The sequence below is a fragment of the Manacus candei genome, unplaced genomic scaffold (assembly GCF_025592945.1).
Source record: "Manacus candei isolate 608988 ecotype Guabito, Panama unplaced genomic scaffold, ASM2559294v1 h1tg000007l, whole genome shotgun sequence".
In the NCBI taxonomy this organism is placed as follows: domain Eukaryota; kingdom Metazoa; phylum Chordata; class Aves; order Passeriformes; family Pipridae; genus Manacus; species Manacus candei.
The window spans coordinates 4,197,398-4,211,429 of record NW_026138055.1 but is presented as its reverse complement, the minus strand read 5'-3'; the positions used below and the strand labels follow the sequence as shown (position 1 = coordinate 4,211,429).

At 40.7% G+C, this 14,032-nt stretch overlaps 1 protein-coding gene across 1 annotated transcript in view; it reads left to right on the top strand.

The window, feature by feature from the left end:
* CD2AP (CD2 associated protein) overlaps nucleotides 1-14,032 on the top strand; it is an 81,257-nt gene that overhangs the window by 33,918 nt on the left and 33,307 nt on the right. Inside the window, exons 3-4 of the mRNA XM_051810309.1 lie at nucleotides 6,197-6,350; nucleotides 10,252-10,352. Coding sequence (XP_051666269.1) covers nucleotides 6,197-6,350; nucleotides 10,252-10,352 — 255 coding nt within the window. The remainder of the gene's footprint in view (nucleotides 1-6,196; nucleotides 6,351-10,251; nucleotides 10,353-14,032) is intronic.

Sequence of the window (14,032 nt, the reverse complement as noted above, 5' to 3'; positions counted from 1 at the left end):
TTTCTTGCTCTATCCCTTTAGTTCTTGGAAAGTTATGGGAAAGGAATAGATGCACATCGCTCATCTTTCTTTCTTTGCCTTTGTTAAATATTTTACCTCTGTGTGTACCTGCACTGAGAGTGAGAAATCATGTTTTCTAGTCAAGGAGGAGACACTGGCAAAATGAAGGGATGTGGAATACCTTGGATTGGAGTGAGTGGCACTGTAAAAGCTAAAGCTGCCCTGTACCTGCCTGTCTTGCTGTAACTAAAACTGTAAATGAGAGAGGTAACGGAGGCTTAAATAATTAGTTATGTGAAGATTTTTGTATTCCAGGAACTGCGGTGTTTCATTGCAATTGAACAGATTGGGGCTGACAGTCTCTCTCTTCTGCAGGCAACTGTACAGATTTTTTATGTATTTATATACAGTCACATTTATATGTGTTATTTTTCAGTGATGGGGTTTTCAAGGCTGTGTCTTGTATAAATGAAACTATTGCCTGTAGATTTATTACAAGCTTTCAATTCCTCCCTCTTCCCTAAAATGACAGGTTCAATTCCAAGTTCCTTAATTTCTGCTTGGTAAAATATGAATCATGAACCTAATTTGCCAGTCCATGAGTTCTTTATTGCTGTTCTGATGGGGAAAAGATGAGATAATTTTATGTGGAGGCTCAGACATTTATCTCTGTGTATTCTTCATCTCAGCCTCTTCAGAGATTGAGACCATTTTCTGCTTCTTGAGGTCTTGCTTTAAAATGTACTCAGCCAGTAACAGAAATGCACATTGCTTTTGTACAGGCTGATGTTATAGTGGAATTAATATAAGGACTCAAAAGATGATTGTTCTTTGTATAATGACATAAATAGGAGATGGGCAGCTCAAGTCTTAATGTTTATGCTTGAAGAATCTAGCTAAGGATTTAGATTCATTGGATAATGAACTTCCCTGTGCCCTATAATTCAGCAGCAGAATTCATATTTTTAACTCGTGGCCTTTCAGACAGTCTGACCTGTTTTCTGTATCTCCACTGCCTCGCTGATCTGAGTGCTCTTGGCTTCTGGCAAGGGGAGTGGGGGGGATCCAGCTGTCCCTGCTGGAGCGAGGGGTGGGTGAGTGGCTGATGGTGGGAAGGCAGCTCCTCCCTCGCTTCCAAAGTAGGTCAGGACTGCCCCCATATTTGCTTATTTTAATAGGCATCATGAGGCTGTGGATGAATTTAGATGTGTTGGATTTTTGTCTGCATATAAAGAGTAGTTCTTGCTTCACATGTCGCTGTACCTAAATGGTTTTGAGGTTTTCATAAGTAAACATGTGCATTGAACTGTGACAGGTGCAATTAAAGCAACAGCCCCTTAAGATCACCCCAATCTTTTTTTTTTTTTTTTGCTGTCGAGATAAATTTATACTCGGTTTTGCATATCAGCCTTTAGTGATTTCAGCAAATTTAAGTGTTGCAAAACACACATTTAGTGGAGATTATGAAAACTTTAAACCTTTATGACTAGTGCTGTAGTTTGCAACAGAAGAAGTGGGTGGTTACTTCCCAGTTTAACGTGTTTCATGCCAAGAGACAGTCTGTATTGACCTTGTACTGCCAAGTCATAAATGCATAAAATCTGTGCTGCTAATGGAAACACTGACAAGGCCTTGAACTGCAGTGGACTGTCATAATAACAATATTAAAATTTCCAGCTGCGGGTAATGTCAGGTTTTCATTTTGGTTTTGCTGGCTGGCAGCTGTTAAAAGCCTCATCTCAGAACAAGCTGAAGCGTCCTGGGGTGTTCTGTTGGCATTGTCACAACACAGACTCTCTCTGATAGTTTGGATATACGAGGCTGACTTAAGACCCACCAAAAACCAAAGAAAACTGCCTTCCTTGTGAAGCCAATGAACAGGAGTCTTGGGAATGTTCAGGTTGGGTGTAGTGGTAGCTCAGACATGAGACCTGTGGGCAGTGTCATTTTCCAACCACTAAACTTCAAGCAAACTGTTAGAGCAGAGATGTAAGAATTGCAGGCTCTTATTAACATTATTAATGGGGTGTTTATTGATGTTTACATTGATTAGTGTGAGTTTTCAGAGATCCAAACTGTCTTGTTTAGAAATTACTTCCTTTGTGAGATCCTAACATGTCCGTAATGATGATGCCCAGGATGAAGTTGCTGGTGGGGCTGGTGGGTGTTTACGTCAGAGGATCCTGATGTGTGCTTTTGAAAATGAATCTTTGAGCATTTTCCTACTGTTGGAGCACTCATGTGAACTACATGGTTGTGCTGTAGTAGACCACGTGCAGCTGTGGAGACCAGGAATTCCTGAATTTGCTTTGACTTGGTTTGATTTTAATGTGGTTTTTATGCCCTGAGGAAGGCTAATTAATGTTGCAGTTCTTCTTTAATAATGAAAAAAAGTAGTGCTTGCTTGACAAGAATATTTTAAAGGGTAGTAGGTTAAATATGGAAAAAGTAGTTGTTGGCTTATCCATGGATTGCTTCCTAACTGCTTCTGTAGTTCTTTGTCAAAACTAGATTTTCCACTATCTGCTGTGGCAGGACCCTCTCGTGTGGTTGTTACTCACATCTGTTCACTGTAAATCTGATGCATTTGCAGCTCTCTGCTGCTGTTTTTATCACACACTCACCTTGAACTTTTCCTTGCAACCTCTTTCCTTTTGTATGCCTTGGAGTAGGATGGTTTCTCTTAACTGTGTATCAAAGTTCAACTTTCATATCTTGTCTGTATTAGGAAAGTCTGATGTACCAGCCTTTCCTAATGTCTGATTGTTCTTTCTGGTTTCTGCTGATGAAATTCTTCATCAGTAAATCTTCAGCCTTTGAATCTGGCTGCAAGATTTTCTGCATGTAATGATTGCTCACAGAATTATTTTAGACTCTTTTTAAATTTAATCCATTATAGTTTCTGTTAAAATTAACTATTGTCTTGTGTTAGACCTTTGAGTATTTCCTACCTGTCACCACTCAATTATTGACTCAAGCCTGGCAAGAAAGGCACTCAAGCATTCCTCCTTTTGGTTTTGGGTCCTTGGTCTTTTGTAGTGGGCGCTGCTTTTGCCTCAAATAATTTCTTATTGTTTATAACTTGTTTATTAGATTGCTGCTTTTGATGCTACTGCTGGATTTAAAAGTATATTTTCTGTTTAATTCAAATTACTGATTATGGTGATCTTACCTCACAGAGTGTTCTAACATTTGCAAGTGTTGTGTGTGTGCTCTTTTGATTTTTTATGTCTTTTAATAAATTAAAAGAAAAAGAGGGAGGTCATGTTTTCAAACAAACTGCCAGTGTAAGGCTTCCCCAGTTCCTTTTTGCAACTCTGTGTTTTCTACAGAGTTATTGAAGGAGCTGCTTCTGAAGTCTTGTGCAAAGTGCAGAGTTGGGGAAGCAGCCTGGAGCTGATTCCTCACTGGAAAGTGTCACGATTGGGAAACTGGTTAACTGGAAGTTCCTGGAGCAGCTTGGAGATTTTGGAGGCTGTATAAATCACATAGCAAAAGATTATAATTTTAAAAATCCAGGGGCAGAAGCACTGTAGGCAAGTTTTTAAGTACCAGTATGTTTTTCAGATGAGCACAATGGCCTTGACAGTAAGGCAGCTAGAAGAGTGTTTTGAAGGTGTGGCAAACGTTTCAGCTGTAGGCAAATTTAATTGCTTTTAGTTTATCAGATTTGCAAGTAACTGGCTGAAAAACAAGATGAGAATGACAAAGTCTTTGAAATGTGAAATGTCTATTCAGATGGGAGGTGGACAGGAAGCTGCACTGTTCTGGAGGGTTGGTGTTTTTTTGTTTGGGTGGGTTTTTTTGTTTTTTTTTTTTGACTTGGAAGATGGGATCTCTGCAGAGCTAAGATCTCCAGGGCAGAAGTCACTGTGGATAAAGGAGAGTAACAGCAGGAACTACTTGACTGTTTTCTGAAAAGCCTTTTTTATCTAATGTAGATGAGTGGGAAGAAATATTGTGCTGTCTGTAGTTTTGCTTATTTTACTTGCTCTGCTCTTTTGAGAAATAGGGAGGTGCTTTGGTCTTTTTGACTTGAAGTTTGTAGTATCTTTGAAAGCATCAGTAGTTTTTCAGACCTGCAGACTTTTCCTGCTGGACAGCTGCAGGAGGTAACCTGGGCTTTAATGTTCCAGAAAGCACCAGCAAGGTCCTGGGCAATATGTTTCTGCTGGTTTTGGCACTTGATCGATGCGTGGGTTTTGTTGTCTTAAAGCTCATGTTTGAGTTCACACAACATGAGTAAGTGTATATCTATGCCTTGCTGGCATTGTTTTCAGTTATATTAAAGATTTTATTGCTGCTACATCTGCATTAAGTAGTGGAGTTGTCAACCAGTGGCTACTGATGGTGGATGCAAGAATTGTTCTGACATGGATCACAAAAAGCTGCAAAGTGCTAATGGGTGTTGGCTTTCCTCCAGACATTATAATTCTGTGGTGGTGGGAAAGCTGATGGACTTTGAGGGTCTTGCTAAGCACACAGATGTGTGATATTCGGTGAATGTAACACACTTGGCTTTTCAGAAAGTCTTTGATAAAGTTCTCCATCAAGTTATTGAAGGAATGAAGTTCCTGTGAGACTGAACAAAAAGTTCCATTAAGAAGTGGAAGATTCTTTATAAACAAAGGACTTATCAATGACTTGTGAGGATAGAGGAGAGTCTGTAATGGGATTTCCAGGAACCAGTTGTGGTAGTGTCTTTGTTCAGCACCCCTGGTCATCTGGAGAGGGAATTTAACAGTGGACACTCCCATTTTGTGAGTGCTGTTAAACTCTAATGTAGTTCAGTGCCATGCTGGTGGCAAGGAGCTGAGCAGACAAAACAGATGGCTTGGAGGGAGCCAAATGCCAAGTAGTGTGTGTAGGAAAAGCTAATCCATGTCATACCTACGTGGAACCTTGAGACTGGGATGGAGAGAGGCCTCTGGATAGATGGTTAAAGGGATGGAGCAGCTGTCTGACATGGGGATGACAGGGCTCAGACTCTTCAGCTGAGAAGACAAAGCCAAGGGGAAATACAATCCAGGTTTACAGAACCGTGAAGATTGTGACAAATGAAATTCGGTGATGGGGAGAACAGCCTGGGGGAGTAGTAAGGTGTCAGCCTAGAGTAGATGGGAGAGAGGAACTTCTTTATGGAGCAAAGGGCAAATATCTGGTGTCTGTCCCCAAGGATTCTGTGGAGGCAGACAGGACCATGGGTGCTGAAAGGGGTTAGACAGGGCCAGCTGCAGACATAAAAAGGAGATGTATCTCCCTCATGAAGCACTTATGGGTGCCCTGGGAATGTGGGAGGATCTGAGTTGCAGGATAGCTCTCTGCAGAGCCTCTGGGATTGCGGCCCCTGGGAGCTGTGTTCTGCACTAGATGAGCCATTGATCTGCCTTAATGGGTTTCTTGTGCAAAGTGATGGTTTCCTTCTTTCAGAGTATCTGTTCTCCCCTGGAATCTCGATTAATGAGCTGATGTGGTAGAGTAACTGCTACATACTTGGCCTTTTTATCAAGAAGTGATGCTTTCTTGTTTATAGGCTTCTTAGTCTTGATTGGCACATTCTATTCCAATGCTAATATCCTAATTTAGAAAGATAGGAAGGTGGGAGACAATTACCAGAAAAATTACGTCTGTTATTTTCCTCCTACACCTTTCTCCTCACTTGCTCCCACTGTTTCTTGTATCTCACTTTCTTTTCCACTCGTGTCTTTCAGCAGTGCGATTGTATCTTATCTGTAAACACCTCAGAGCTTTCTGAGGCAGAGATAATCGCCTAATATCATTTTGTATAATACATTATTTTATTGCCCTGCCCCGTGGGTCTACCATTGAAGTAATATTTATATGTTTACAAATGTTTTCAAATATGAGCTGTGACATGAGAGTTGTAATACGGGACTTCTGGGCTCAAAGCTACTTTTCTTAGAGTTGGAGTAGATGGCTAAAATGCTGCCCCTGTTTCTGAATTTTCTTAGCACATCAGCTTACCTTTTTACTAACATGATTGTATGGAAGAGTCAAGTTTATTAAGGCCTTTGATATGTTTAGTTGCAGGATGCCATGGTTTTGAGTGTAATATGTTATTACACCCCTAATGGTAAGTACCTGAAATCTGTTAGTCTTTTGAATGCCTGCCTAAAATCACTGACCTCTTGAGTAATTTAAGTGGCCTCTCAGTCTTTTAAATCTCTTGTTTCAGGAAGTTAAGAAGGATGTAGAGCCCAAGGATGATGCTGTACCACTCAGGAGGGAGAAATCTGGCAATGTAGCCAGTCTTGTGCAGCGGATGAGCAGCTATGGGCTTCCAGCAGGAGGATTTCAGCCTCATCCCCCATCCAAAGGATTCAAGAAGAGTATGTAGTCTTCCAATTCCTTCAATTGCATAAGCTGCTGACAGGCTTTTTAAAAATAAACATGAATTATTTAATGCCTGACTTAGTTTTAAGGTTATAAGGAAAACTAGAAGCATAGGGTGAAAAACTGATTTGAAGCCAAGTTTTTGCTTCTGGAAGTATGGGCAGAAAGCTTATATGTAGCTTTTAAGAGCAGTAATAGGGATGAATTTTCTTGGGAACAGGATTTAGACCCCTTCCAGATGCCAGAGAGCTCCACAAATTCATGTAAACTCTGCTTGTATTATCAGGTACCTGAATGAGACCTGCAGGCCTTTTCATGCTAATCAAAGATATCTTCCTGTGGTCTTTTTAAAAGAAATGTTAAAACATGAAGTTTTGTTAAAAATTCAAGGTTTTGTGACAAGGAAGCATTCCAGAGTTCAGATTACTCAGGGTAGCCCTGCCTCTGGTGTGAAATAAGGTGGAGTTGGTGGTGTCTAAACAAAATCCATGGTTTTCCTTTTGTTGTTAACAACAACCCTCAGGATGGTGAGGAGCGGTGTTGTTGCCTCTGTATCTGTGGTTTCTGTGTTTTAGTGCCACTTTTTTAAATCGTGGTGACCAAAATGTAGAGCAGAAAACTTACCATTCCCTGCATCCAGCAAATTGACTTGTCATTTTTATTTGGACGTATCAGTCTCTTATAAGACATTGCTCTAAATTACTCTGGCTTCCTCTCTCTTACAAGGGATTGGAGGCTTTTATGATTTAAGCCTGCTTTTTTAAAAAGAAAGCATTCAGAACTTACTGTTTCTGGTGTGTTTATGCTTTGAGATTTTGCCCATAAAAGGAGAAGAGCCACTGGTTGTCTTCGAAAGCCCTGATATAAGACTACCAGATTTATAAATTTCTTGATAGTTTGTTCTAGGCAACTAAGGGTTCAAAATTGCTTTTTAGTGTCTCTAATCTGTATGTGCATATTGGCAACACCAGTATGTGCCTGTTAGATGTTTACAATCAGCAGGCTTTGGAAAAATCTAGCCTGAAGGATTAGTGCTGTTCCTGGATAAATGCAGCCAGGCTCTGAAGGGGAATAAGCGTGATCCCTACGGGTCCTCCTAACTCGAGATATTCTAGGATTCTGTGAACATGATCTGATACCAGTTCAGCTGCCAGCTACTTGTTTTGGTCTCCCTAACCCTGGAATGATCCCATATCTCATGTCTCATCCTCATGCTGATGGCTGTGGCCAGAGTAGTAGGTACAACTTGCTCTCCAACTCCACAGTGCTCTGGCTAGTCTCATCCTTCTGGAAGAAAATGGTGTTCCAGCACCTTCCTCTAGGCACACAGCTGTTTACTTGGTACAGTGACAGTCTTCATTTCCATTTTACTTGCTGTTCCCTTTTTCTTGAAAGATTGTTTAAACAGCTCCAGCAGATCCTGTTTGCTCTATGCCTGGGCAATCACTTGCATCCTTCAAAAGGTTTTCAGAGCTTAGTTGTCTTTCCACTTCTGGTTCCTCACCTGGTAAAATGAGGTTTATAATCCTAAAGAAACTCTTAATATTTTTTTTTTTAATAGCAAGTTTCCATGTGCAGTGAGGTAGGTTGTCTGTCCTGCTCAGTTCCTTGTGTTGTTCTCCCAGCTCCTGCTGAATTCAGGTATTTTGTGTCAGGTGGGTGGTGAGCTGCAGGCAGAATTCCTATCAGTTAGATGTCTGCCTTTATTCAGCAGAAGGAAAACACAGAAGGTGGGCTAAGTGACTGCAACAAAGGGCTAAATTTGGTTTACCCTGTACAAAACAAACAAAACCTGAAGCCAGACAAGTTGTTTTGGAAAGGAACAGAATTGCCTGTAGGCTGCCAGCCCAGCAGTCCTGCAGTACCATGTGAAGCTGGAGTGTTGTTTCCTGAGTTGGATTGGTTACCTTAGAATCATAGAATATCCTGAGTTGGAAGAGACGCATCAGGATCATTGAGTCCAACTCCTGGCCCTGCACAGGGCATCTCAAGAATCACACAATGTGCCTGAGAATGTAGTCCAAATGATTCTTGGACTCTGTCAGGGTTGGTGCTGTGACCACTTCTCTGGGGAACCTGTTCTGGTGCCCAGCAACCCTCTGGTTGAAGAACTTTCTCCTGATGTCCAGCCTCCACCTCCCCTGACACAGCTTTGTCATTAACTTTCCTAAGTTAGTCTAGGGATTTTCAAAACTGGAAGGCAGTACTTCCTAAACTGGGTCTCACTGAAAGGTGAGGAAGAGTTCTGGATGTGAAATGCATCCCATCTGTGGGTTTGTTTTCTCCCCCATTTAGGTAGAATTACAGTATTAAAAAGGAATGCTGAGATCAGATTTATACCAAATGGCTGTGACTTTTTAATTTGCCTTTTTTTGGTATCAGTTAATCTCCTACAAAGGAGAAGCCCTGAAAGCGCTGCAGGAGACAGTAAAGGCCAGTGAACCGTTTATTGCAATTACTGTAAACTGAACAATCCCTCTGGGCTGATGTATGAGCTCCAGTGGAGGCAAAAGAAGGGGATATTATGTGGGCAATTATGTGTTATTAGAAGTAACCTACAGAGTTTCATATTTCTGGTTTATTTGTTTCTTACACGGGTCATATACCAGCATGGAGAAAACTCTAGGTTTGGTGAGGCCTCTCTCAGGAATTTTAGATGCAGAATATTGCTCAGATGCCTGGTGTGTTTTGTACTGAGGCTGCTGGGTGTGACTGTCTTCTAGATGTCTGACTTTGGACTTTGAACACTGCTATAATAAGCCAAGGATCAATCTTGGAGGCAGTATCTGTATTTTGAAATGTTTTTACACAGCTAATCGTAATTGCTGAAGCTTCAGTGTGAAGGGAGTACAAAGTATGGGGAAAAAGCATGGAAATTATACAGCTCCTGTAAGCTTAGGCTTTACCACATCAAGCTTTTGATTCATGTTTTCATTTAAATTGAAGCAGATTGCTTTTGAGGAGGATGGGGAACGTGTGTGGGTCACAGCTCAGGATGATAATTGCCCTCAAAAGCGTGCTGGCTGCTCTGTTGTGGAAAAGGTCTGAAGGCATGGCCTCTTGTTTGAAGGAGAAATGCATAAACTCTCTGGGTTCAGCAGCAGCATCACTCCAGGATACGTGCACAGTAATTAGGCAATGTGGGTTCACACTGCTGTGGCTGGAGGGGTTGTTGGAAGTCACTTCAATGCTTCCCCATCTCGAGATGTCATTTTGTCTTTTTAATGCCTGCAGAGCTTTAATGATGTGTGGCAAACATCTGAAGAGTGCACTTAATTTTAATTTTGCTTTTGTCAAACACTGCTAATTGATGCTTAGTTTGACTCCATGCTGGCACTGAGAAAAGGGAGGGTTTTTTGCATTCGCAGGTTAAAATGAGTTTGGATTTTGAAATATGAGCCCAGCAAATGCTGGCATTACCTCAGAGCTGTGGTTAACAAGGTCTGTGTTAGAGGGCAGAAGGGCTATCAGTGCACAACAAAAGGTGTCTCTCCTTTCAGGATTGCCTAAAGACTGGAGGCTCAAACTTGCATGTTTTCTTCAAAGCAGGTGCTAACTGGAAGCAACTGTCATTCCTGCAGATTTTCATCAGGAAATAGCTTGAAAAATCGTAGTAGTGGGGATTTACCTGACTTTTGAGTCAACATGTTTTCAGAGGGTGTTGGTAATGGGCGATGCACTGTTGGAATTGTCCGTCTGTTCTCAACCTCCATCTAAGCTGTGGCTCGATAGACTTAACGTGACACAACAAACTGGAAAACCAGCATCAAAAGCAACGTAGCTTTTTGGGATGGCTTATGGGTCTTCTGGTCAGATTGGATCCTCAGGAGCTTGAGTGAAGGAAAGACTAGTTCTCCTTTGTGGGTGTTCTTACTTGTACCCTTCCCCTCGGCTCAGGGTCCAAGAAGCGTCAGTGCAAAGTGCTCTTCGAGTACGTCCCGCAGAACGAAGATGAGCTGGAGCTCAAGGTGGGGGATGTGATCGACATCAGTGACGAGGTAAGAGCTGTTTTGCAGAGCTGATCATCTCCTTATGTGCCAGAACTCAGATTGACTTTTTTGGGTGATTGCTTGGGTTTGCAAGCATGTTGGAAAAACAGCATGGGAAAAGTAGAGTTTTTGCAGCTAAAGCTATTAGTTTAGGAATGTCTCTTAGGATCTAATCCTAAATCAATGAATACTAGATGTTTACAGGAAGTATCTCATCCTCACAGCAATAAATTTTGATCTGTAGCACAGATTCATTTTTTGAAAGACTTTTACAGATCTTTGGTCCTGTCTGTGTGATTGTTATTTTTAGGATGCTTTTGCTAAAACTGTTGGACCAGTTTCCTTTAATTCGACATACTCTAACTTGGTTTAGGTGAATGTTATTTGACCTGATTCTCCAGTTTTATGCTCTCTTGTAAGCACATTGAAGCATTAAAGTAACAGCCTCTAGCTGTAGTACAATCTACTTCACCCCACATGCATAAAAATATGGAGCATACAAATGCACTCAACAGCATGTTATTATTTCTGTTGCCTCCCTTTTCCATTGGGTAAGAAATACAGTTCAAGATATCTCCATGTTTAGACTTTGGCATTGGCCCCATGTAATTGAGTCGGGGTTTGGGGTGGGGGTTTCTTATCTATTCCTACCTATGTGCTTCCTTGGGTCTCTTCCATTCATTAGCAACTTGTGTTGTGGGAAGCTTTTGAAGAGAGTGCTAGTGCTCACCTGACAGTTGCTAGGAAGAACTCTGCCATTCTCCTAGCAAGGAAAAAGCTATGTCTTTAGGTTCATTTGCACTAGTAGAATTTAATATCTTTGAGTAAACAGAGCAAATGACTTGTGAAACCTGCTCAGTAAACTCAGTTTCATAAATACCGTTGTGTGGGCGTTTGTAAAGGAGTGTTCCTGGGTAATCTCGGCAGTTTAATTTGTGGATGGTGCCTGTACTAGCAGTCCTGACAGAATAAACAGAATAAAAACATCAAGGCATTTCCTCATCTGGTTTCTTAAGGAAATTTTTTTTTATTAGTCCTCATTCTTACTCCTCTGCTAATGATTTTAAAATATGTGAGTGCCCAGTCTTCACTATTTCTAAGAAAAACTGCTAAAAATTTTTTTAGGCAAATGCTACCAGATAGAAAAATACTGCAGCTTACTGTGAGCACAGAGCTGTTGGCACACTGTTTTTATGGTGATGTAGAATAGACCTGGCAGGTGTAGACTAGGTCTGTCTGCTTCACAAAACTGTATTGATGGACAAGAAATGTGCAGAATGGTAGAAAATACTGTCCGCTGGTTGTGCTGTATGCTGGGAGAACTTGTCTTCACTACTGTGAGATGATTCACTCCCATATATATATATATATGCATATATATATACAGATAACTTGTAACTGTTCCTTCAAGGAAAGATCATTTGGTTTTCTCTTTATGGGGAAAATAAGGTGAAATGAGCTTCAGTTCTACATTACCTGAGAATAATTCAGTATTTAGTCCTTGAGTTGTTTTTGTAAATTACGTCCTTAAAACTGACACCACTGATTGTGAAATCAAAGGTGGAGGCAGATGTGTTCAGAAATGAAATTATTAATATTGAGGAGAGCTTTTAGGGAAGAAGGCTCTTTTACTGTATGCTGGCTAAATCCACAGGGTTTCTTATTTACAGAACATGTGAGTTTTACGCGTGGGAAAAAAATGCACAGAGTGCACGTGATAAATGTATCGTTGCTGTAAAACCTTTGTTTCTCTTTTATATCTTCACCCACTCTTGTCAGAAGCAGCACTAATGAGCAGATTTATTTTTGTAGTATATTTTTAGTATTTGCATACTGGTGTAATCAAGCAAAATAAAATTTCATCTGACATCATTAGTGAAGATTTTATTAAAAAAAACCCCAAACTGTATTGGCAAAACTGCTTGTTTCAGCCTTCCTCCTTCTCTCTTGTTGAGAAGTCTTGAGTTTTTTGATAGAAATAAGTTGCTGGGATTCACACTAAAAGAGTTCTGCTGTGTGTACCAAAGCTGTACCTCCCTCTTGTGGAAAATTGTATCATCTGGTGAGATTTTGAAATGGAAGAGGAAGGTTGGGAAATTGTCATCTGTGTTGCTGGCACCAACAGATGTGCAGATGTTCTCCACCGAAGCGTGTAGAACTTCTTAAACCAGATTTTTTAATGTCAATTAAAGATACAAACTATATTACCAGAAAAAGTATATAGTCAGTTAAAGGCAGTGTGCTGAGGAGGTTGAAGCAAGAGTGCTCAAGAAATGTTTGTTTTGTTGCTGAGTGTCTCTGAACTGGCATCATCGCTTTGCGTTTCAACTCTGCAAAGTGCTTTGCTGACCATATTTCTTGGCAGAAGAAGAAAGAGATTCTCAAGCTGCTTTCTGTATCGTAAGCATTAAAAGTCCCTTTCTCGAGGCTCCTGGGTGTAGTCTGGGTGAGTCAAGGCATTTGTATTTTAGGTTTCTATCATGTGTTATGTAAAGCTTGAGGTGCCAGAGCCTGGGCAGCAGTTGCCAGTAGTCTGTGCTTAAAATCTGTTTCAGAGGACTGGCCTCTGAGTTTGAACCATGCACAGCAAAGCTCTATTTGAGCACCAGGATGCCTTTAAAAATAACAGTGCTCTTTTCATTGCCAGTCTCTGCACTGCCAGGTTCTGGATATGCTTTGCTTGCCTGGAGGTGGGTTGATGTTTAAAACTGTGCCTGTGTGTCAGGCGTAGTGACCTACAAAACAAGGCTAAAAAAAGACAATGTAAACAACTGCTGTTTGGTTTGCTTCTTTTTCTTTCCCTGTTGCTTTTCTAAAAACAGCTTTCCAGCCTGAAAACAAGGCAACTGAAATGAAAGATTTTGAAAATTTATCTTAATTAGAGTTTTTAAGTAGTACTCATTAGGTAAATAGATTGTATTTATTTAAGACATTTTGAAAACTGTTCATAAATTGGAAGAGTACTGTTCTTAGTCTGTTGGCATTGTTTTACTCTGTCACCTCTGCATGCCCAGTTTTTTTTGCTTGTTCTGCTTTGGACCATGGGTTATTCCTGATAAACATTCCATTAAATTTTGGAGTATTTCAGTGAAAGTGACACACCAGGAATTCAAGCACATAACTGAGTGTTAGAGTCATTATGTTCCCTAATCCCTGAACAAGTTTATTTCCAGTGCAGAAATGAGTTGTTTTGTGAAGAGCAAAGCCAACAAAATCTGGCATCCAGCAGACTTTTTTCGTTAGGACTGCTGTGTGCCACCACAAAATCCTTGTGGACTTGGCTACCTTTGTTGGTGGCCAGCTCTGATGGGAAAGTCCCTGCACCAGACAGAGCCTGCTCAGCCAGCTGCCTTCTGATAGGAGGAATGGACAGCTTAGTTTTCCATTACTCTGATGTCCTTAAGGACTTCTCTCTGTTCTACCCAATATTATCTGTAGAAATTATAGCTTTGAAACTTGTGTCTTTTGATTGAAATTTGTGAAACTGCCCAATGGATACAAAGCAAGTGGGATCAGGACTTGTGGAAACTGGACAAAGCAGAGGAAAAGACATGGACAGCAAGAATACATAATAATTTCCATAGAAAGCCAAGCTAAAAGTTTCATCTTTATTTCCTAAACAGTTTAATATTTTCTTCTTCTGTTGGATGTGCAGTGCCTGTTATTCTGTCTTACCCTGAGAAAGTTGA